This window comes from Apium graveolens, chromosome 10 (genome assembly GCF_009905375.1).
Source record: "Apium graveolens cultivar Ventura chromosome 10, ASM990537v1, whole genome shotgun sequence".
Taxonomy (NCBI): domain Eukaryota; kingdom Viridiplantae; phylum Streptophyta; class Magnoliopsida; order Apiales; family Apiaceae; genus Apium; species Apium graveolens.
The window spans coordinates 133138888-133164654 of record NC_133656.1 but is presented as its reverse complement, the minus strand read 5'-3'; the positions used below and the strand labels follow the sequence as shown (position 1 = coordinate 133164654).

The 25767-nt window shown below is 33.9% G+C and overlaps 2 protein-coding genes across 4 annotated transcripts; both read right to left on the bottom strand.

Moving 5' to 3' along the window:
- Positions 1-1832: 1832 nt before the first annotated feature.
- LOC141688963 (late embryogenesis abundant protein D-34-like) lies at positions 1833-3243 on the bottom strand. Of its 3 annotated transcripts, none has more exons than XM_074493115.1 (3): positions 2806-3242; positions 2463-2735; positions 1833-2122 (listed from the first exon to the last, which is right to left on the bottom strand). In XM_074493115.1, exons 1-3 carry the CDS (start codon positions 3127-3129, stop codon positions 1964-1966), a joined length of 756 nt encoding a protein of 251 aa, XP_074349216.1. In that variant the 5' UTR covers positions 3130-3242; the 3' UTR covers positions 1833-1963. The 3 variants fall into 3 exon arrangements, with proteins under 3 accessions (XP_074349216.1, XP_074349217.1, XP_074349218.1); XM_074493116.1 differs by having other exon boundaries at positions 1958-2135; positions 2806-3243; XM_074493117.1 differs by having other exon boundaries at positions 1958-2130; positions 2806-3240.
- Positions 3244-16287: 13044 nt separating this feature from the next.
- LOC141692927 (late embryogenesis abundant protein 31-like) lies at positions 16288-17217 on the bottom strand. Its single transcript, XM_074497889.1, has 2 exons — positions 16802-17217; positions 16288-16695 (listed from the first exon to the last, which is right to left on the bottom strand). The coding sequence occupies exons 1-2, from the start codon at positions 17102-17104 to the stop codon at positions 16513-16515; spliced, it is 486 nt and encodes a 161-aa protein (XP_074353990.1). The 5' UTR covers positions 17105-17217; the 3' UTR covers positions 16288-16512.
- Positions 17218-25767: the final 8550 nt, after the last annotated feature.

The following is a 25767-nucleotide window of genomic DNA, read 5'->3' as shown; positions in this document are numbered from 1 at the left end:
TAATAAGTAATTGACTATTAATTTATGTCTAATCTATAAGATCAAATATAGTTATGAGTGATTTTATTGAATTTATATTTATGAGTACTTTAATAGAATAAAATTTTATATTTAATATCAATACGAAATTAAATGTATTAACAATTAAAAGAATTCATTGACAAACGTGTACCAGACAAATATTAAACGTTTTTAGGAACGGAAGATGATAACTTAAATCATACGTTAGAGACTTAAATAGCTTTTTAAGATGAGTGTGATTTGAAAAATGTAGTCCGCAGTATTCGTACATATACATCTGATGAAAAGGAAGGAAAACAAACAAGGTTGGCAATTGGTACTCCCTCTTCTCTCTGTCAACAAACGTTTTCTATTTGTATTGGATATATTTGTTAATACATATTTTTAATTGTTAATATTAATTTAGTATTAATATTAACTATAAAAATTCTATTGTATCAAAATAGTCATAAATACGAATTTAACAAGATCACTTATTACTATATTTTATCTTATAAATTAGACGTAAATTAATAGTAAATCACTTAACAGAAATAATGTCATAAGTCAAAATGAGAAATGCATATCGGTGTGGAGGGAGTAGGTTACAAATTTATGACAAAATATGCCTAATTACGTGTCATGCGCATGTAGCATTGCAATATTGATGAGCAGTATCATGTTTTTCTTGGGGTTTTAAAGGAGATAGTGTTACTATTACGTTATTGTTACCATTACAACCAAACTAAACATATATTTAATTTTAAAAGCATGAATGTGATATAAGGGCTGGTCTTTTGAGAGCTTGAGGCGAAAAAAAAGAAAAAAATGTTTATACATTATTCATATATACAGTATACTATAAGCCGATAACTTGTTTCACATTAGATTTATCCATAAACGATGTCAGTTTCATAATGAAACTAATTAATAAAAAAAAGCGAGATTACATTTATAATAATAAAACAAACTAAGAAATAAAAAAAAAATAACTTGAAGATAATTCCTCATAAAAGGGGACCGATCAATGAGAAGAATAATAAAGTATTAAAAAATGTAACCAAATATAATAACATACATAGAATAAAAAGGAAATGATACAATATCTAGGTAAATTGGATGACCGTTCTTGCCAAAGCAGATGCCATGAAAATGTTGAATCTTGCATTCCAATTCCTCGCATAAGTCTTATCCATGAATTTGGAGAAATGATCTGATTTTCTGGCAACTAATGATAAACTATTACTCGGAGATTCATTTACCCTGTCCGAAATATAAAACCACCATTGCTTTTTGTGGTTGTGCTTCTAAAAACATCCATTTTTTTTATCATCTTTGATATAATCCGGAGAAACATTTTCTACTAAACCGGATTCCTGGATAGACATTTTACATATTTTTTGTCACATTAATCAAAACCTAATTTTTCGAATTTGATTTTTGGGCTATGCATCAAGAGATTGTGCTTTCCAGAATAAAATGATGATATGTATGCACGCGTGTGTTACATCAATCATGTATAAAATATAAAATGGGTGAATTAATGTGACCTTATCATATATATGAATTTATAAAATTAACCTTTAACATGCAAAAAAAAAAATCGATAAGTTAAATTAGACTGACAAATACCGACCAAATCGGTGATATGTAAAGACTCTGTTTCAAGCGGTGCATAATAAATTTCATCCTATTTGAATGTGAATTCTGAGTAAATGTATTTTCTTATTTTGTTGTATTATAACGAATCGTAACAACTAACAGCTGTATTGGGATTCAGTTAAAAATGAAAATGGATGAAAATATATCGGAAAAGTGGAACATGCCAGTGGTTGTCATCTAAATCTGATAAATTTGGGCTTTATTCAATACAAATATCAGTCCTGGGCTGTAATGGAACTTGCAATGGTAAACACATACACTTACACACATGCAAACTAAATTGGCTGAAATTTTGAACTAGCTAGGTGTCTCGGTTAAGCTTTGCCGCGGCTGCCATGGAATCCGAAACACCACCGGGGTGCGTAGCCATCGCCGGATTGTTCCTGAGTTCTGCACCTGCTATCCCCTCCGCATCTTCCTTTGTCACTATCTTATCATGTTTTATCTTCGCCGTCGCATCCTGGCCAACTAAACTTTTCATAAAAAAAAAAGTTCGCTGACATGATTGGTGCATTTGTCATCTATACACAAATCTAAATAGAGTATGTTTGAGAACATATATAATTCATGTCAAATCATCGATTTCATGATTTGTCATTTTAAATTTTCTTATTTAATAATTGTAATGTGTCGGATTTCAGATTTCAACGAAATTCTTTTGTTTATCAGGACATTTTATTTGGCTTCCAAATAAAATTCAGGTACCGAGACGTAAATGAATTAATATGTGTGAGCGTAAAATTGGAACATATCTATTCCTATGAGAATAGATTAGCATCCCCACATGCGTAATTTCTTACCGAGAGAACATCGCCGAGTCTAGCCTTGTCCTCAAGATTCATGGTGCGGGCATTAAGATCAGCAGCTGATTGAGCTGCCGCCGCTACTCCGCCAGGTTTGATAGCACCACCGCTTGCTCTACTTTCCGCCGCCTGTATAGCGGCTGCATCACTTTGATCCACCGTTTTGAACCCTGCTGACATAGCAGCCGACTCCAGCGCCTCCCCTATAGTTATTGCCTCACCACCTGCTGCCTTTTTACAATTTTCTGGTTGTACATATTGTCCCACTACCTATAAAAGCAATCAAATTCTATACAAACACAATTTATCACCTAAAAATCGTAACAAAATTATATTTTACCTCTCCGCCAACTGACTCGGTGATGATGCGGCGACCGTCTCTTTGACCAATTGATACCGTTACACCTTCATTTTTAGCTACGCTGCTCACATCGTCGTGACCAACGACGCCGTGCTGCTCATTGATATCAGCAGCGGATTGCATAACCGCGGCAGGACCGCCCTTGGCCGTTCCTCCAAGCGCTAAACTCTCGGCAGCTTGCATGGCAGCTGCATCCTTTGGTTTGATAGGCAAGGAACCTAGTTCATCTGATACTTCGAAAACGTCACCGTATTTAATCGGCTGTTCTTGTTCTTCACCTCTAGTGGACTGCTCCCGACTCATGTTTGTTCAACTAAAAAGATAAGGACAACTGTAGAAATTGTGTAGAATGTAGATATTTATGTGGATGAATAGATAAATATCATCAATCAATCAAGTTACATATAAAAGATGATTGGGATGGGACATAACTTGTATAACTAGTACCACGTGTTTAATACAGGGAACACGAAACTTGAAAAGGGTTACAACGAGCCACATGTCTCACAATTTTATTAACACGTAGGTCATAAACCTGGGCGCGTGTCGGATAAGATGACGTTCGAGCTCGAATTTATATTTTTATATGCTAGTATACATCATACGGGTTATACGATTCTTTCATGATAATGTAAGCAATTTATAGTAACATGTATTGATAATAATATTTAAAATTTTATTATTTTATAAAAATAAATTATAAAAGTAATTAAAATATATTATTAAGATTAATAAAGTTAAAATATTTATATATTATTTTATATGTATTATATTATTGAACAAAATTTAGATAGTTAAAATTTTTAAAAAGTGGCTTCACCGTCTATAGAAAATTGGGAGTCTTGAATAATATTGGTGTACGCCAATGATTTGGTATTATTTATGCTAATACTATTTTTTAAATTTTTTTCTTGATTTATTAATTATTTTGTTATATTATAATTTGAATTATTAAAATTAATTTTGAATTTGGTATTATTTATGCTAATACTATTTTTTAAATTTTTTTCTTGATTTATTAATTATTTTGTTATATTATAATTTGAATTATTAAAATTAATTTTGAAAGTTTTTGGTTTCCTATAAAAGAGGTAAGAAAGAAGATACGTGCGATTAAAAATGAAGTTGAATAAAAATTTATAGAATTTATAGTTGTATTATATACATTGAATATTAATTATACATGATTATATAATTTAAATTATATTTATTTAAATTTTATTTTGAAAGTTGTTAACATAATTTTGAGAAAGTTATTAACGTATTTTTTAGGAATGTGTTAATGAACCAACTAAATGAAAATATAAATGAAAATATGTTTGGCTTATAATAATATTATATAGATTTTAATATCAAAGTTGACGATTTTTCTATATTTGTATATAAAAAAAAAACTTTCCATCCAATTTTACACGACCAACTATTTATTTAAAATTTTAATTAATTCATCTGATCTTTTATAATGTTTATTCTAAGATAAATTTTATGGGAAATCGAACATTAATAAACAAATAAAAACCCGCAAGTAGAAAACATTGTAGCTCGGCTCTATTATTTCTTACTACCATTCACAGTCAAACCTTTGATTTCCAAAAGCAAAACACACACGCCAACCATTATTTTGAAGAAATTTCTCCTTAGATGTTTAATTATCTTCGATTTGTTTGAAAATGTAAGTATTCTAAAGTATTTAGAAAAAAGTATATACATTATAAAATTATTATGAAAACAATCAAATCCTAATCTACCTTCTGAATTTCAGATCTCTTCTAAATATAATAGAAAAATATTGTGATAAAATTCATGAGATTAAAAAGTCTTATTAAAAATACTAAAATACCCCTATTTTTAATCTATATATCTATATAAAAGAAAATCACTGGAGATTCTTGGAAGTCTGACCTGTCATGCTTCAAACTTTTTATTTTATTTTTCTTAATTTTTTAGGCTACATGTTATGTTAGTCCCAAGGTATCGTAGAAGGGGGGCTGAATGCGATACCTACAATCTTTTTTGATTCGTTTCAAGTTCTTCATTAAAAGTACGGAATCAAAAACAACACAAAACAATTCGAGGAATATATTGTTTTATTAATATAAACCTTGAGGTTGCTACAATCTAATCAAAGTATTGATTAGCTACAATAAATTCAGCAGCATAACATTCTGTTTACTGAAGAAGATAACCAACTGAATTGAATTACATTCAGTTGCTGCTTTGTAATCTTTCAAAATTAAATAGACAGTTGGCCAATTATTGTCCACACAAATTATTTAACTTTGCTGCACATTGAATCAGTGAACAACACATCTGTGGCGACATCTCTATGGCGACAAGCTTTCTCTGTGTATTCTCTGTGGCGACAGAGTTGTCTTGTAATTCTCTGTGGTGACAACCTCTGTGGTGACAAGCTTCTATGGCGACAGTTGCTCTTCTGTGGAGACAGCCTCTATGGCGACAGTTGCCTTGAGCAATTGTTCCAACACCTTTGTGGCGACAGAGTTGCCTTAGAGCAATATCTCTGTGGTTACATCTCCTGTGGCGACAGGTAGAGAGTGTTGTCTTTTACTTAGAATATTTTTGGCTCTTAGTCAAACCATTCTTCAATGTATCAATCATTTTTCTTATGTTAATTGAATCAAAATACTTCCTTCAATGCAGATGTTTGGTGCACTGGTCTGGTTTACAAACAACTAGTACTGAGAGGATCCTGATTCAATTTGTCTTGTGATTCTGAGTTGATACATACTGATGTTTATCCATTGCTTTTTTCACTGAACCCTTGATCTGTAACATTTGAAGTCAATACATGCAACTGATACTTAAAGCCCCTTGATGTCTTATTCTTCATGGCTGCTTGAACATAGTAATGAACTTCTTCCCATGATCTGTAAGAGGACTTAATGAATCAATCACATCATTTGGTTCTTTATGTTTATCCTGTCTTCATCTGAAGGGTTCATGTGCTTTACAATTTAATAATGTTTATCTGTTTCTGTTTTCATGTTGAGTTATAAATCCTCGATTACATGTTACATTACATTATGTTTTACAATCTCCCCCTATTTGATTGTTAGAGTTCGACAAGCAAATCCTTAAGGATAACTCAACTGATAATAAGAAAAAGTATGAACTGTAAAACAGATAAAGATATTAAATACATTCTGGATTACATATTCATTTCCAGATTTCTTAAGATACAAATTACAAAGAAGTGTTCCTCTAGCCTGAACATATACTCTATGTCTTCTTTGTCTTTGTCTTCTTCTGCTTCCTGCTTCCTTCTTCTTCTTGAGGCTGAACGGATTTTCTCTTAGAGACTTTCTTCTTAGGAGGAGATTCCTTCAGCTCATTCAATCTAACTTGAACACAATCACGTGCTTCTATTTCAAATACATTGACTGGAGGTGGATTGTTTAGCTCATGAAGCATTATCTCAAGATACTTGACTTTAGAACATTTAGGAACCAGATCAAACAATAGAGAGGATTTTCTGGACATTACGAAGACTGTTATCCTTTTTGGATGTCCTCTTACTCTTCTAGTGTCATTGATCGACTCTTCTTCCATTACTTCATCAAGAATCTTTATGATAGGGATCAGAGAAACCTTGTCATCTTTACAAGTAGATAGTTTGACATCCCTCAAGGCTTGCTGAATTGGGCTTGATTCACTTGTCCTAAAGTCTTTGATTCTAAAGACTAACTCTCCTTCACTGTCAATGCTTATTATGGGTTCAGTGTCTTTGAGAAGATTAATTTCTGATTCTCCATTAATGAACACCATCTCATGATATTCTCTTGTGATTGCCCTCATATCCTTCTCCGTGTCTGTGATCATCTTGTCATTGAGCCTATAAGCGTATAGAACTTCAGCAGCTTTGACATCTGCTTCAGATCTCTTGACACCTAGAGCTGTCAGTTTAGCTCTTTTGCTCCTTAGTTGACTTTCTAGAAAGGTAAGTTGTAGATACCGAATGGTTCTTAGGTGTTGGTCAGACATGGTGATATTCTGCAATCTACCACCCGCAACAAGTTTGATCACGAATGGATACATAAATGCTTGAGGAGATACATCCATCATCATTCTCCAAAGTCTGTCTCTGAAGTATTCATCTTCATTCGATTTCAACCATGGGATCTTTGAGGCTAAGACAAACAGTTCAACAATGTTCAACTTCTTCAGTACACTAGTAGACACTTTCATCTGTAGACCATCTCTGTGATTGATAGTGATCTTCCATCCATTCTTCAGAATGTTCATAGTAGTTCCAGTAATTACTTTGTTGAACTGATCATAGAACTCATGGATGTTTACATATGTCTCTCTGTAGTGCTCCACAGTTCTCAACAGATTAAGGTTTCCAGGGTCTGAATAGTGATATGTTTCTGGTTTATCCATTTTCTTCTTTATTTCTTCCCATATACTTCCTTTCCTGTTAGCTCGAAGATATGCTTCTCTCTCCTCTATGTTCCTTTTTCTTTGAATAACTCTTTGAATTCTTGCTCTGGATCTTTCTATTTTTTCTTGAATTTCCAGATAAGAGCGATTGATTTTCTCTGTGATTTCATAGGATAGACAGTCGTGTGAGAAAATATCTTCGTCTTCAAATTCTTCATCCTCTGTGATGATCATTCTTTCTTCCGTAGCCACTTTTTCAAATCTTGGCTCACACCCTATCGGAACATCACTTTCATCTATTTCACCTTCTTTTAGTTCTTCTAAAATAAGGGTCTTGGAGCATATATCTGAGACAACAGATTTCTCTGAGTTGTAATGATTCGGCTTAGATGCCCTGATTGCTCCCCCTGAGATTTTTTCGCTTTCCTTAGAGAATCTTTCCTTTAGGAGCACCCTTTCATCACTTCTCTCATCTAGCTCTTCCTTCATCTCTACTTCAAATTCATCATAAGTACCAGTGGTCTGAAAGGAATCTTGAAGTAGATTAACAGCAGTGTCCACTTTTTCTTGTTCTACTACCCTTTTCTCCCCCTCAGTTGGGTTATCTTTCAGAGCTGGTATTGATTGAGCATGTAAGGTCGAGACAGGGATCTCAAGAGAAGCAGGCAGTTGCTTGCTGACTGAGGTCTTTGTCCCAGTACTGGCAAGAGCTGCTTCAGATGAGACCAGGATCGACGCTTGCTTGCTAACTAAGATCTTTGGCTCAGTGTTGGCAGATGCTTTTCCTTTTACTGTATGAGAGAGAGATCGCTCAACGAATTCCCGTAAACTGGCGAATGATGCTTGTTGATGTTCAAGTTGATTGGAAAGACTGGCGATCTGATGATCTATGAGAGATAGTTCTGTCTGAAAGTGTTGATCTTTAAGAGCCAGCTGTTCCTTGAGATAGCTGTCTTTGAATGCTAGTTGCTCTTTGAGATAATCTTTAGTGACGTAGTTTGATAGATCTATATGTGTAGTTTGGATGGTAGGTGTCTCACAGGCTTCTCGCAGTGTATCACTCATTACTCTATCACTCGGTTTATGGTCATGTGTTTCACTCGTTCTCACAAGTTCACTCCTTTCAAAGCTCCGAGTTACAAGTGTACCTGCAGAAGACACTGGATCCATCCTTAAGGAGGTCAGCATTGGTGCAATGGGAGTTCACAATTCCCCATCCTTGTCTGAGACAAGTTGCCTATCATCAGGAGATGATTCGTCCAGAGTTTGAATCTCTGGGGGGAGCACTGGGGCCTTCATATCTGGCATCTGATCCCCAGCTTCCCCTTGTATCTGTGAAGATACATTCCCCTTAGGCTCACCAGTTAAATCTGGTTCATCGTCAATGGGTTTCCGATCCGCACCTACGTCGGATCTACTATTCGTAGATGCATCCAGGTTTATTAGTCCTGGGGAGGTAAGTGTTGTGCTAGATTTGGCAGCGATTACAACACTCTCTCCTAACACCTGTGAAGGTAGTTGATCCTTTACTCGATCGCAGACATTTCTGGGTATTCTAACTGTAAATTTGTTGAATTCCCTGTTACCGTCAATACTTCCTCACCAAATAGTACTCTTATAATTGACTCATTTAAAGCTTCAAGAGCTTGGATATTGGATAGGTGTTTGACTCGTTACAAGATGCCGTGGCTGAAGGGCGAATTTCAATAGATCTACCTTGTTGAGAAGATTGATCTAGTAACTGTGTAGTTGCCTTTTTAGCCAGGGAATCCTTTTGAGAAGATACCTGAAGGTTTGCAGTTATCTCAGGATGTTCACTACTTTGCTTCATAGGAGACAGAGCTGCGGGTTCACTCAAAGTACCTTCCTTATTTGCTGCATCTAGTGCATTTTCTTCCTCTATTTATATACGGTCCTTATACTCCAGGGTTTGAGCTAGGAGAGATGACGGTGTTTGATTTGGCTCTAGAGGGTGGTTATGAATTTGTGGCATGCCAAATTTACTCCCTAGCCTATCGACTTGTTTAACAAGTATCTGTGTGTGCTGAGAATCAAGGTGTAATTGATCTATGCTAATGAAATCAGAGCATGCTTCAAAAGTATGACTCATAGCAGAAGTACCCATACATGAGAAGACTGGTCTATAGACAGAGGTATTAGAGTGAGTAGACTCAGCAACTTGATGTGGTGGACTAGCAGCTTCAGGTTGAGGTTGAGAGGAATCTTCAGGTTCAGCTTCTTGTTCTTGTTCAACTCCAGCCTCTGCTTGGTCACCATGCTCAGAAATAGATTGATCTACTTCTACATTCACATCTTCTTCAGGTTCATGATCAATATTTTCCTGTGGGTCATTTTCAGCTTGAGGTTCATCTGCAGCTATAGATGCATCTTCAGCTTCTTCTTTTTCTTCATATTGAGCATTAATAGTGCCAAAGGCATCTATCATGTGGTCTGTTAGGAAATCAACCTTGGAGTTTGGATAGTTCCTTTTCTTGTGTAGCTTTGTTACTACCAGTTGAGACAAGACATGAGGATCTTGTATTAAGTCACTTTGAGTGAATATCTTTTGGGCTTCTGACAGTTTTCCATTTAGCACTATCTGAAGAAACCTTGCATATAGGATAAAGTTCTGATGATTTGATTGGTTCTCCAAAATGTGCTCCATGAATAACCTCCCAAAGTTGATGCGAAGATTATTCGCGACATCTACTCCAACAACTTGATTGAAGATAGCGAGTCCATGAAATTCAGATGTCTTGGGAGACAAGCAATGAGACAGTATATTGAAGAATAGATTTCATTCCTTCAGAAGATGACTTTTGTAGAAGTGCCTTGATAAATCATCATTCGCTGTCATTGTGCTCCTTATTGCTCTGAAGAAGCTGACTAGTTCCTAATCTTCTGGAGTGTCATTAAAGTTATATCGAGGTAACTGAAGATGTTCATTGAAATCATCCTCTGTAATTCTGATGGTATCATCATCAATGTCAAAAGAAAAAGCTAATTTTTCATCTTCTGAAGAGTTTATAGCTATTGTGTGTACATGCCTGAGAAGCTCAACATTCAATTTCACATTAGTCGTTAATGCGAAGCGCACAATTGAGTGTTCGTTTAAAAAACGGGTCCAAGTTTCAAAATGTATCATTTTCACGGGATCACGTTCAATAATAGAAACAAAATTTATTTTTGGAATCTGAATATTATTCGCCATTTAATTAAAATGAGAATAAAATTTAGATTTAAAACAAATTGAATTGTGCTCTTCGAATAATTAAAAGAAATAAATATACTCTTATTAAATACACTTTAGTTATTTTAGGATTAACCAAACAAGGCCTTAACCAGTCAAAAATCAAGTAGTTTGATCTACAATTATACTCGGTGAAACTGATTGATTTTGGGATCAAAATACTCCCAATGATCTGGTCTTTCAAAAATAATAAAAGTTTTGAAATTTGGCAGCACTTTTCTAGGGTTTTGATTGAAAAAAAAATCTTTCCTCTCCTGCGATGTGTTTTGTTGTGTATAAAAATCACGAACTGTGTGTATATGTTTGCAGCAAAACACTTATATTTACCAAAGGCTGTGTTGTGACCCCTCTCTGTGGCGACCACTCTATGTGGCGACACAGAGAGATTGGACTTAGAAAAATTTCTAAGTCATATTCTCTATGGTGACACAGTCTGTGGTGACACAGAGTATTGGACTTAGAAAAATTTCTAAGTCATATTCTCTGTGGCGACACAGTCTGTGGCGACACAGAGTATTGGACTTAGAAAAATTTCTAAGTCATATTCTATGTGGCGACACAGTCTGTGGCGACACAGAGTATTGGACTTAGAAAAATTTCTAAGTCATATTCTCTGTGGCGACATAGAGTATTGGACTTAGAAAAATTTCTAAGTCATCAATTACACTTCCTAATGTGGCGACAAGAGCTTATGTGGCGACAGAATTGCCTTAGAGCAATATCTCTGTGGTTACATCTCCTATGGCGACAAGGGTGCCTTGGTGTCATTTCTCTGTGGTTACATCTCCTGTGGCGACAAGTAGAGAGAGCTGTCTTTTACTTAGAATATTTTTGGCTCTTAGTCAAACCATTCTTCAATGTATCAATCATTTTTCTTCTGTTAATTGAATCAAAATACTTCCTTGAATGCTGATGTTTGATGCACTAGTCTGGTTCACAAACAACTAGTACTGAGAGGATCCTGATTCAATTTGTCTTGTGATTCTGAGTTGATACATACTGATGTTTATCCATTACTTCTTTCACTGAACCCTTGATCTGTAACATTTGAAGTCAATACATGCAACTGATACTTAAAGCCCCTTGATTTCTTATTCTTCATGGCTGCTTGAACATAGTAATGAACTTCTTCCCATGATCTTTAGGAGGACTTAATGAATCAATCACATCATTTGTTTCTTTGTGTTTACCCTGTCTTCATCTGAAGGGTTCCTGTGCTTCACAGTTTAATAATGTTTATTTGTTTCTGTTTTTATTTTGAGTTATAAATCCTCGATTACATGTTACATTACATTATGCTTTACATGTTATTTTGAAGAACAAATGGCATGAAAAATATATGGGAGAAAACTGAACAGTCGTGATAATAATGATATCCATGAATTCAAAAGGCTTGTCCATTAACTACTCACTTTTGACTTCTTACTATTTACTTTCACTAAACAATATATAAGTAAAGAAAAATCTCATTTTTCTCCCCATGTTCCTAACATATTATCGGAGGTTTGCATAATTTCATATGCTACCTAAAAGCAGCTTACCAATAGTCATTTCGTTTATATTTCTTGTAAGCATACAATTTTTAGGACCAAGTTAGCGGCTGGATCATCATGCTCATACTAGGAATATTATATATAACAACAAACTTTTCAAGTGCGGTGAATATGAGGTTTGAAGATCAACTACAATTTTCAGAAAAATTAAGGTGACAGTTCTATTTTCGTATTGACGGCTAGCAAGTCAGGGTGATCCTCTTGCATTATATTCATGATTCATGTGTAAATATTAATTTAGAATGGGTAAATGTACCTGTCTGGTTATGATTAGGATTACATGGCCTATTTAAAGTATAGAGTTTATTTATATGTGCCTTATGTTATGTTAAGTTTCTGTTGATCAAAAGTCAACATGGTTGTTTAAGTAACTTAAATCATTGTTTGAGTTAAATCATCAATTACACTTCCTAATGTCATTCCTAATTATGCCTTTAGGTTGCACAAAATTTACATGCTAACAAAATAAATTCCACTGTTGTAACGATTGATGATGATTGACTATTTGTTATAACTTATCAAATATTGATAATCCTGTGGTGCGCGTGGTTTGCATATAAGTATACGTATGTGAATTTAACATGTTTTTTTATTTGAGTTTCATGACATAGGAGGGGAAGACGCTGCCCCCGGACCTAAACAGGCAGTTAGGTTTTTATTTGATAGTTGTGACCCGTGGGTGAGTTACTACCTAGTATGCACCAATTAATTAAGTAATTACTTAATCTGGCAAAAGCTTTTTGCATGACATTTAAATATTATATGTATCTATTTATTACTCTCTCTATCCCTAAATACTTTTCTCATTTGTGTCGGTTTGTCAATACACGTTTTTGATTGTTAATATCTTTAATTTTGTATTAGTATTAAATATAAAAATTTTACTGTATTAAAATACTTGTAAACACGAATACAACAAAATCACTCATGACTATATTTGATCTTATAGATTAACCGTAAATTAATAATCAATCGTTTAACGTGAACAGTGACAAAAGTCAAAATAGGAAAACTATTATGATACAGAGAGAGTATTTATCAAGGAGTGATGAAAAGACTTTTGTAACTTTTGACTTATCGAATACTTATCAATTGTCTTATATAAAGGCATGATATTGCCAAAATTTTACATTAACAGTTTTTTTTACATTCTCATTTGTGTAAATTCCTGCTGATTTTTTTACATATCAGTATTAATTATTGTTAAGTATGATATTTCATTTTTTTGGTCTTTCTCATTTGTGTAAATTTCTGCTGATTTTTTAAATATCAATATTAACGTTAAGCATGGTCTTTTTACTTAAGTGTTTGAGTAAATTATTCTCTATTACCTATGCTTGTATATAGTTTGTTGTCATGATGATTGCTCACGAGAAGCCATTCTTTCCCATGGTGAAAAATGTTAACCGTGAAGAAAAAGATAAAACAATATATATACCTTGGAAAAAGAAGATAAAGCAATGTATATACAATTGATATATATGAATAAGTACAAGAAAAAAGATGATGTCTTTACGAGAAAAGTATACATTAATAATAAAGGTGTGGTACACTTTGATCTTGTGCAAAGGGATGTGTACATATAATATACTAACTTTAATTAGTAATTCTGCTGTAACTTAAATCTCTAAATAATTATTTCTCTTGCACTATGCTTAGATGTTAGCTCTTAAGAATAATTTTCGATAATTCACTTTAATTTTATAAAAGCGGAAATAGATATATACGTTTGTGTTTTGAAAGGTTAAAATAGTTGATGATTTGTGCTGAAACATTTCTTTGTAAAGTAGTTTGGTGCAAGTGAAGCAATGCGCATGAAATTTTTGGATAGTTGTCATGTGATACCTTTTTGGCAGGTGATCAAAAATCAATCTCCTCTTTTTTATATTATTTTATTTAATACCTTCTTCAGGCTATGTAAATTTTTATTAGAGAAAAATATTAAATTAATAAATGATTGGGCAATGCTGGACCAAGAGCCATTCAAATTTACTTTCACTATATTGAAAACAAAATATCCTGACCGAACAGGTTAGAAAATTGTATATGTATATTCTTAAAAATATATTGAATTCAATTCTTAATTTTGTTCATTTAAAATTTTAAATGATATGACTTCATGATAATTATATTAGTAGACGTATATGTTCATAACTTTTTAGAATATTTAAAGTTATTTAAAGTAATAATATTGGTAAGGGGGAAAATATTATTATAATGAAATTATTATTTTATTGAGGATAAAAAAATATATTGTCTCCATTATGTTGGACCTTAAAAAAATAATTATTTTAGCATTGTGATTACTTAATTGATTAACTATAACTCTATAAAATATATTTGAAAAAGACAATATTACTGATTGAACGATATAGTTTTATTGATAATTTTATGTGTATTTTAAAAAAATTATGTTTCAACTAAAATTTGATTTTTTAGTTCACATCAATAGGATACGAACTATACTTAGTGTAATATTAATTTGATTTATCTCGGATCAATGGTTTAGATTATTTTTTTAGCCCAATACCCAATACACCGACCAAATCAAACTAAATATTTTTTTTATTATTTTTTTAAAGTCTGGATCCATAAGATAATTTTGTTTTAGATTGAATAATTAGTATTTATGATTTTATTTTTGTTGGTCGAATTGTATTTTTATTTTAGTTTTGTGTTAGTCTGAATCAAATGTATAATGTATTTTTTTTATTCTTTTTTGTCATATTTAAAGCAGATTTCATTAATGATTTGAAAGAGATTCAATCTGGACAAACCCCCAATTGATCATGCAACTAGGTTGAAAAATAAATAGAGCTAAATAATTAGCCGTTTTCTTTCCAGATTATTTAACAAACTGAATACAAATATTCTGAAAATTAAAAATGAAGGTGATGGTTTCCCGGACAATCCAGCACGCATCTCCCCGAAAACAGTAAGTTCACAATTGACCCTCACATTAATTCGATTGATATTGCAATGTTCAGAGGACTCAGTTGCAACAACTGAGTTTAGAGGCCTCATGTTATGAACAAATATTTTTTGTGAGAGGTGAACACATGTGATTTTCACCACCGTTCCAAACGCACCCCAGCTATCTACCTGACAGACACCAGTTATAAACCTGCCGAAAGTGTCGTTGATGCGAGATATCCGGATCTCCCAATACACCATCCAATTCATTTTCAACACAACCACCCCATCGCACAAAACGAGACACATCGCATAAAGCTAGACAATAAAACACACAAATAATAACTTAAACAGAATAATACGAAAAAAACTCAAAATTCAAAAATCTCGGAATAACACCAAATTGTAATATGTTGTTAGAACAGAGATTTTGAATCCAAAAATTGAATTTTATTATAAAATCCAAGCTCTTACCTTTTAATAGATCTGAAAACTAAAATGAAGAATTATAATGGATTTTTCGAGTTTTATAAAACAAATCTCGATTTTATTAAAGAAAAAATGAATAAAAGGTTAAGATGAAGATGAATATGGAGATAGAGATGAATAGAAAGGGTAAAAAAGAAGATAGGGCGGCTAGGGTTAGGTGAAGTTAAGACGGTCGACTCTCGAAAGAGAATACGGTGAAATACGGCGGGTGCTGCCCACTACTTTAATGATTCTTTTTTGTATTTTTTTTATCTTGTATAAATAAAATATATTATTTTATTTATAAAAGTTCATTAGTATAATTTTTTAGGGAATTGATAGTATTATTATTTTATCTTAACCCGAGTCACATTATATATCTACTAAATCTTAAAAATTATACTTAATCTGCTTAAATTCAATTTAGCCCGAAATAATAGATTAGAATAATATAAAACTCGATATGAATTAAAATTTAAAATGATAGAAGAAGTTGAAATTAATATAAATTATAATGATATAGAGTTGAATATAAAATAGAATTGAAATTAGTAAAATAATAGAGGAAGTTGACTTTAAAATCAATTAGAATTGGAATTGATCGACCTAGTAATTAGAATTAAATAATTGAATAAGGATAATTAAGTAATTTCAAGTACTGACCGACCAACTACCAAACTTTTAATATTTCGTCTATTATAATATAGTATAGATTTGAGTTACAAATTTTAATCTCAATTTGTTCAATAAAATAAAAATAAATAACTAAGGATAATTCAATAATTCTAGCAGGTACCATCAATTGATTATCAATTTTTTTAATATTTCGTCTATTATAATATAATAATCGATTTTATAATTGAGTAGAAATGGGAATAACATAAATAACCACAAATTCCATTAGAAACAGAATGAGAGACTTTCACTAGCATGCAAAAAAACCATCAGCTGGGGGTACAACTCTGATAGAGACTAGACTAGCATGCAAAAACAACACAAACACACTGCGGGTACATATCGAAAAGATAGGAAGAAGAAAATTTAAAAACCCTACAGGGTACATGGCAACATAACTGATCGTGTGTACGTATACACACGGTGTTATTCATTCACAATTGGATTGGATTGTGGATCTTGGTTGATCTTAGCAGCAGAATGCATCGAAGCCGAAACGCCACCGGGATAAGTGATCCTGTCTGGATTGTTTTCAACCTCTGCTCCACTCACCCCTTCTGCATCTTCCATTGTCACCGCCTTGTCCTCCTCCAGCATGCTCGACGCATCCTACGAAAATATTAACATCGCTAACGAAAAAGACTTTGGTAATAGTTTAGATCAACCTCGCAAGAAAATAATAATAATAATAATAACAAGAGCAGTTACTACTTACCTTGAGAAGGTCACCGAGCTTAATTTTATCCTCAACATGCTCAGTCTGGCCATTCTCCTCTGCCGCGAGCTCAGCAGCAGCCGCTACACCTGCAATTTGAGTATAACCACTAGCTCGAATCTCCGCTGCTCGTATCGCAGCAGCATCACTTTGTTCGATCGGTTTGTTACCGGCTGTCAAGGCACTGATCTCCAGAGCATCCCCAATAGTAATTGGGTCACTACCACGACACCTCATGTTAACGGGCCCTGTCGAAGAATTTGATTCTTCTCCGAACTTGGTTTCTTGTATCTTGTTACTCATGGTTATTGAATATTTGGTGTTGTTTACTGTACATGAACAGGATTTAGCTATATATAGAAATTGTGGACTATAGATTGGAAAGGACCAGAAAGTGCTGGAAACTGAGTGCAACTAATATTAACAAGAAAAGCAGAGCTTGTGATGTGACTACATAGAGACAAGATTTCTGTAGACAGCAGCACAGGGAAGCATGTGCTAATATGCTACGTGTTGAAACCATCGAAGAAGCACGTATAGATTATGTTAAGAGATAACCCTGCATCTGCAAACATGGTATGGGACTCCACGTGAATCAATTACAACTTACGAGAATACATCTCTGCTCCAGCTGTACCTCAATGCTACTACAGATTTTCCGGATAATTATTGCTGTTTGTTTTTAGTGTAGAGCAAATCTTTGAGTTTAAGATGCGAATCAACAAGCAGTCATTTAAATGCACCTAAAAGAAATTGATGCCAGCATGTCAGTTAATTTGAAAAGACTCGAAATTTAGTGTTACACTGATGCCGCCAACTAGAAATCAAGGACAAACTACACATAGAAATCCATGCAACCATGTTTCTTCTTCTTAAGATAAATAGTTTAATTATCAAGTTGGCAACTATACGAGCACCGATAAATTTTAGCTTTTAAAATTTTGCTTTAAAAATAAAAATTTTCTAAAATTAGTCGGTGTAATTTTGAGTCATGGTGATAGACAATATGAGATTATCGGTACCGAATTTGTTTGTTGACCCCTTATAGTTGGAAATTGGAATGAAATTTTTTATTCCCTAATAATACAACAAGTACTGGGGGTTGAATGAAATTTTGACTTATTTTTTAGATTTATAAAAAATGGTTCTAACTCAATTTATATCTAACTGTTTGATTTGCAAAGTGCGGAATACAGAGTTAAGTTAATCAAATATAAAATAATAAAAACTCAAGTCTTTAAAATTTTCTGGTGGATTTGAATGTATCCACCAGATATATATATATATATATATATAAACAAAAAAGGGGTCAATAAAAAAATCAAGAGATGTACTAACTTAAAGATATGTTTCGAATTTTATATATTATCTGGGTCTTTCCAAAATACTTTAAATATTAAAATAAAGAAGTTACAATTGGGCAAATGATATGACCTACTTGCTCATAAAAAGCGAATTTAGTTATTAACTAAATTTTTTCTTAAACTAACGAAAATACAAAATTTAATTATTATTCAATTAAATATTAAATCACTTTATATTCATAAAGTAATGATAAAAAATTACATTAAAAATAAATCTGATCTGAATCGATATGAATCATAGGATTAACTAAAGTACAACATATATATATATATATATATATATATATATATATATATATATATATGAAGAGAACCCTGTGAGGCTTGAATAGCTCACAGCTGCTTTACAAGTGAACAACTAAACTTGCAGAGAAATGCTACATGATACAGCTTACAAATCTTTCTCTGAAAATGTGTTTTGCTTAGTCTATTTGTTGTTGTTGTTCTAATTGCTACACTTGGTTTATATATCACCAAATTTACATAGAATAAGACAAGATAATAAAACAAAACCTATCAAGTCTAACTCCATGCTGCTTCACTACTCTATTCCAGCATCTTTAAAAATCTTCATAACTTGCATGGAAATAGTAATGCTTCTTTGTTCTCAAAACCCTTCTAAACAAGCTGCCACATTCCTTTTGCAAACACTCGACGCATGTGACTGTGTTGTCACTGTCAACAGATATTTGAATTGATCATCCGTCGGGTACATGCTTGTTATCCGTCGGGTACATGCTTGTTATCCGTCGGGTAGCCTTGTTGATCATCCGTCGGGTAGCTTTGTTGATCATCCGTCGAGTAGCCATTTATCACTTGTCAAGACATCTTATATTTACATTTAATCAACCTATTCTGCACATCTACTAGCAGTCTACATGATTCATAAGCTACTACAGAATCTATACAAATTATTTGCAGAAATGTGCTACATTACTTATTGTTACATAAGCTACTCACACGATGGATATCAATTATTCATCCGTCAGGACTATATTGAATCATCCGTCGGGACTATAATTGATCATCCGTCGGGTGCTACAAAAATTCACTAAGTTAAATCTACTAAGGTATTTTTTTTGGCTTATCATCAAGTACACAACATATTCCTAACAATCTCCCCCAATTTATGTCTACTGGAATTGTAGCCATAAATTAAGAGAAACTTGATGATAACAAAACATCCTAAAGATACAGTTCGAAAAATAGTAGATAAAACTAATAAGTGCTACAAATTGCTGAAAGTTGAATAATGCAAAGTACACAAAGAAATTGCTCACAATTGTTACAAGATACTCCTCTAGTCTGAGCAGATAGATCTATTTCCTTGATTGTCTGGATTTCTTCCCAAGCCTTCTGTTGTTTTCTTCAATTTGATTCTGAAGTTGTCTGAGGAATTCAAGTTCATCGGCTTCTGAGAGATTTAGCATTTCCTGCACTTCTAAAAGAGTCTCATTGCTAGAGTTAATCAATTGGTCCTCCAATTTGAAGAATCTTCTAACACCTTTGTCATCCATGAACTCCATCAGCCAATAGGGCCTTATATGTACTCTCTTTCCTGTAAAGGGAATATATAGAATTTTTGAAAGTGCATCTTTGGCTCTAATACTCCTTAGTTCCTCAATCCTCTTTAGAACTATTCTTCTTGCAGTCACATTGTACCCAAAGTTCTTTTTGAAGGATGAGTAGACTTTAATCAGAACAGATTGGCTTTCTTGAAGAATCCTGTGAAAAGGCCATGGCATCTCCTTCCCTCCCTTGTATTTAAATACCAGTCTTTCAGGAAGATGTCTGTAAGCATCAATTCCTCTTACTTCTTCCAGTTCATCCAAGTAGAGATTCAAGTCTGAAAATTCCTTGACATCACAAATGTACATGAGATCTCTCTTATTGACTGTGGGTTGGGATTTGGTTAGAGCTTTGGATTTGAGAGATACAGGCTTCACTTTCTTGCTAGCTCTAGTCTTTGTCTTCTTCGTCTTGAAGATGGGCAAATTTAGCTCAGGAATTGGTAAACTATCCCAATCTACTGGCTCATCCTTGGGAACAATTGGTTCACCATGAATATTTCTTGTTGGATCAACCACTTTGAAATTTTCAAATACCACTGTGGGTTTTGATGTCTGAGTTATAGTTGTAGGCTTTTTGGGAAATTGGTCTTCCAATTCCTCATCATTAAAATTCACTTTCCTCTTGGAATGAAGTTTGTGTCTAAATCTTCTTTTCTGCTGTGATTCTTCTTGCATTTTCAGTTGCTTAGGTTCAGTGATTATATTTGGTTGTACATGAGGTTCTGTTGTGGTTTTTACAGCTTGAAGCTTGGCCAAGATAACAGCTTGTTCTTTCTTTTGCTTTTGCTTTTTAGCATCCAAAGCAACTTGCTTCTTTTCTAGCCTGATTCTTTCTTTCTCTTCCTTCTTAGCTTCCACAAACAGTGGGTGTCCAACCACCATACAAATCTCCTTACCATTTCTGTAAATTTTGGCAATTCTTCTTTTCAATGCTGAATCAGCTGGATCCTTGTAGAATGCAATAGATCTTGACAACAGTTTCTTTTTATCTGGCTTTGGTGTCTCAAACACTGTATCCATAGGATTCTTGTCTGAAAACTTAGGATATTTCCATTTGGCCTTCATTATGAGATCTTTTTTTTTGGAGATTTGATACAGGAAGTTTGACCCATTTCCAGATAGTTCATGCTTATATCATTCACAGAGATTTTCATGGCTTTAGAGTGATGATTGAAGACTTTGTCTGGCTTCTGTGTTGGACCAAATATCTTCTGGAGGTTCTCATCAATTTTCTTCCAATTGATTGGACTCAATTGCGTTTTCTCAGCTGCTCTCAAATTGGCTGCTGCTTCTTTGATTAGATATATGATATCTTTAGCAGGTGTCTTTATGAAAATAATTATTGGCACAATTGCTTTACTTACTTGAATATTGAGCACTTTTTGCCCCCTAACTTCTTGATTCCCCTTGACTGAATAAGACAATTGAACTTTCTTTCTCCCCCTTAGAAGAGGTTTCTTTCTCCCTCTTTTTGTTATCAGCAAGTTGAATAAAAGAGGAGGTTTGTGTTGCCACTAGACTTTGAAGCAAGTTTGTTTGTTGTGCTTGGTGTAGATGAATTACTATTAGAGAGGGTTCCATTGTTGTCATTTTGGTATCCAATGAATCTATCTTTTTGGCAAGATCAGAATTCTTCCTGAGTTGTCTTTTGATATCAAGCATTGTAGCTTCTGGAAGTTTTGCATCTAATCTATCAGCTATATCCTTCTTCACTTGAGTGATCTTTGTTTTGATAGAAGTGATATCCTGATTGTGTTGGAGACCTTGGATTTGTTGTAATTGAAGAGAAGCAAGGTGTGCTTGTAGAAGCTTCTTGGTGCTGGCATTTATTGTTGATTGAAGAGCAGAGTGTGTTTGACTGATAAGTTGGATGAGTGTGGACTTGAAATGGTGTTCATCATATTTCTTGGAGAAGGCCCATGATGGAATGCCTAATATGGAACTAGGGCCTACTTCTCCCCCTATATCCAATGGCTCTTCTTCACTTTCTGCATCCTCACCATCAAAGAAATCTTCTGAACCACCAGTCTCATAGTCAGTATCAGCAGCTGTAGAGGGAAGAGCTGTGATTGCATCCTTTGCTCTTTGCATAGACTGTATAGTGTACACCAAATTGAGAATCCTTTCCGCATTGTCATTGCCCTGTCCAGCTAGAAGTTGATATGCTGGAATAGGGTGAGTAAATGTCTCAACATCCAAGGAGGTAGAATCTATAACAGCTTGACTTTGCTGAAATAGTCCCTCCCTGTTTGCATCCTGGACATTCATTAACTCACTTGCAATGACATCCACCCTTATATCTCCTGTACCTGCATTTCTCTCATTATCTCTATTTTCTTGAATCAAGGTCAAACCTTGTATACCCACCCTCACACCTTCACCTTCACCATCTAAGGTGGGACTCCTCTCACTCACTTTTGCCAGTCTTGAAGAAATGATCTGCATTAGATCACTCGTTTCCTCTCCTTTTTCCTGGGAGCAACCCAGAATCTCACTCAATTCACTCCATTCCCTCAGTCCTAGGAGTGATTGCACTACTACAAAGTCTTCTGCACTTGTAAGAATAGATGAAATTTGAAGCTGTGCAGAGACACCCGACGGATGAGGAATATCCATCGGGTTAGCAGTTTGACTATCTGACGGATGACTGCTGTTAAGCTTATCCTTCGGGATACAATCACTACTCGACGGATGATAGATATCCATCGGGATAATAGAAATAATTGAGTTTGGAGTGGAGACTATTGTAGACTCTGTGCAGTTTGATGAAAATTTTGGCACATATGTCTCAATAGTCTCAGAAAGAAATGGCAAGTGAGCCAACAAATCATCTAGAAGATGATGCTCACTTGCATGGATTTTTGGCTTCTCCAAGAGAGTTAAAGATGAAGAATTTGGAAGTGATGTGTTTATCATGTCAACATCCAATGAGTATGTGAGAGTTTGGTGTATCAGGTGCTTCAATTATAAGAGATTTTGGCTGTGACTCCACGTTTATTGGAGCCACATCAACCTGACTTTGATAAGGTGTGGTGACTGGGTCTTTTACACCAGTTTGCACAGTGTGTGAACCCTGTACATCCCCAAGGGTTTTTGATTTCTTCTTTCTAGTATAAGTTTGGGGTGAGCTTGTGTTCCTTACCCTTTTGGCATGTGCTCTTGGCTGAGAACTTGTTTCAATGGTAACATGCTTTTGGGAGGATGAAACCAGTTATGAGCTAACATCTTTATTAAGCACTGTAGTTTGTTGAGAAACTGGAGTGTGACTAGGCTGGGAAACACTCACCTCTCCATCCTTATTCTTAGGGCTTCTTTGATTTTCACCCTGTCCCTCACCTTTCTTTCCCACCTTCACACTCCCCTATTTAGGTTAGGTGGATTTTACAACTGATTTCTTTTGAAAGAAATCAGAGGGGGTTTTCTTAGATTTGGATTTAGGAACTTTTGTTGGTTTGGTAGCTTGGGTAGGCAACTGTTGGGTCATTGACACAGTTTTCATAGCTACACTGGAAAGCAAAGAAATTTGTGAGGTTGGAAGAGTGGAGACAGAAGAAATTACCTCACTTACCTGAGGTCCCTCCCTTACTGGAAAGTAGAATAAGGGAGCCTCTTTGTGATGGTTTGCTCTGTTTAGATCTGCAATGATCCTTCTTTCTTGAACCCAACAATTCAGCTTGTTGGTTGGGTTTTCAATTACAATTTACTCAACAAGGTGGTTAGCAAGCATCATAAAAAATCTAGCATAATAGACACTTCTACCTCTCTTGTTGATCTCTCCTAACTTAAAGCCTAACTCAAACAAAATCAAGTCACTGAAATTGAAATACTAATCAGTAACTAGCATGTAAAGCATGTTAAGCATAGAGATGTTTATAGAGTCAAAGTTACTAATTTTACCAGAAAACACCTTAGTTACTACATCACACCGGTAACTTCATTCTTTCCTAAGACCCAACCTCCTAATTTCACTTAATTTAGAAGTAGTGAGTGCATAACCCATGGAATTAAGCATATTAACAATGTCAGTGTCTATGTGTGGAGCAGTTACAGTATTATCAGGAATCTTGAAGCATGCTTTAACAACATCACTATTTATGCAAAACTGCTTACCTTTCAGAGTGAATGTGATGGTCTTGTCTGTCGAGTGGTACACTGTAGTTGTCCATATCTCTTCAACAACCTCAAAGTAAATGGTGGGTGATTCCAGCATGGCATAGTTGAGTTTGCAGTTCTTCACAAAATCTATAACGACCGAGAAATTACGCTTGTATTATATCATAATAAAGATAAATTATGTGTATTATTATGTGATTAAATGTTTTAAGTCATTAAACCCTAACTGCTATGTGTTACGTGTTGTTTGTTTTGATCCAAACGTGTTTTGGATATTTATTGAGCGTTTTATCGTCAGTTATATATTTTATATCAAAATCCGTACAGCTCAAAACTATGTTTTAAAAGCCCGTATTTCAAAAAAAAATCATAGGCCCTATTTTGTTAAAAATGCCCTATACCATATCGCTATTCTGAACCCCTAGACGTTTTACAAATTTACCTTTTTCGTGAAAAACGACTTTTCCGGACCCCTTCGGGTACCAAAAACCCCACAAAAATCACATTTTTATTTTTATATGATCATGAAATTATCCTATATCAATTTTCTTTGTATTTTTGTAATATTCACAATTTTTGGGAATTTTTAGCATTTATTTTTTATTTATTGGATATTTAAAAATTCAATATTAATACCCAAAAATTATAAAAATTGGGGCCAAATATTTTTATTAGGAGTGTAATTAGACCCTTAATTTTATTATTTTCATAAATATAAATACCTGATTTATCATTAATTAATTCAGTTAATTGCAATTAAAAAAAATCAAAAAAATAAAAAGAAAAAGGGGATTAGGGTTTGGTGAAGAACAGGGCAGCAGAATCAAAGCTACTTTTGATCGTGATTCCGGAGTCCAAATCGTTCATGTAAGTATTCGTTTTGAAGCCCAAGAATCGTAGTTTTTTGACTATGCAACTATTTTTAGTGTTTGATTAAGTGATTTTAATTTCATTTTTTCGGGTTTTAATTTCGAATTCGGGTTTGAATTTCTAGTTGTTGTTTGATGTTATTGATGTTGGAGATGAGTAGATCGTCGAGTTTCTTATCGATTCGTACAGGTTCCGTAGATTTTGGTTGTGGTTTGCATGCTCGTCGGAGAACCGCCGCCATGGTGGTGTTCTTCGTTTTTCGGTGATGATATCGACGAAGGAAGGCGGAGAACGGCTGAGGAGTTGCCAGGGAAGTGTTTGGAGTGAAGTTGCAGAAGAATCGTGCCTGAAAAACTGAGTTTCGTCGTGGTTGATTCGCCGGGAAACGTCGCCGGCGTCGGGTTTCTGGGCAGCGGCCGGTTTGTTCTTCCCGACCCGATTGAGTTGGGGACGACCCCGTTTGCAACCCGGAAACGACCCGATTTCAATCCTCTAAACCCTAAACCAATTTCCTGATTTCTGTTTCTGATTTTCTGTTATTTACTTATATTTTTATAAAATCAAAATTTGTTTTTATTAATTCTAAAAATTAGATAAAAATTAGTTTCAAATTCTGAAAAATAGTATTTTTAATTTCTAAATTATTTTATTAAATTATAAATTCGAATTTAATTGTTTAATTAATTATTTATTAGTTATATAATTAATTAATAATTAGGTAATTAATTAATAATTAGGTAATTAATTAATAAATAAGAATTAAAAATAATTAAATAATATAATTAATTAGTTAATATTACAAGTAACTCGTAGTAATACGAGTAGTGATTCGGTAATAAGAATTATTATTCGAGCGTTAGTTATTCGAAAAATGTAGTAATAATTGTTCTTATCGTATAATTAAATACCGATAATTAAGTGATTAACGAATCGTATAAGTTACAGTAATAACATAATAGTTCGATAGTATTCGAGAATAGTGCGTAGCTCGTATTTATGCGAGTGATTAATCGTTGAGTTGGTTTATAATTCGAGCAGTTAGTAGTTA

Excerpts from the sequence above, each read along its gene's own strand:
- LOC141692927 (XM_074497889.1), bottom strand. The coding sequence starts at position 17,104 with ATGAGTAACAAGATACAAGAAACCAAGTTCGGAGAAGAATCAAATTCT. Across the intron at positions 16,696-16,801 it reads AGCTCGGTGACCTTCTCAAG|GATGCGTCGAGCATGCTGGA; the intron begins GTAAGTAGTAAC and ends ATATTTTCGTAG.
- LOC141688963 (XM_074493115.1), bottom strand. The coding sequence starts at position 3,129 with ATGAGTCGGGAGCAGTCCACTAGAGGTGAAGAACAAGAACAGCCGATT. Across the intron at positions 2,736-2,805 it reads CCGAGTCAGTTGGCGGAGAG|GTAGTGGGACAATATGTACA; the intron begins GTAAAATATAAT and ends TTGCTTTTATAG. Across the intron at positions 2,123-2,462 it reads GACTCGGCGATGTTCTCTCG|GATGCGACGGCGAAGATAAA; the intron begins GTAAGAAATTAC and ends TTAGTTGGCCAG.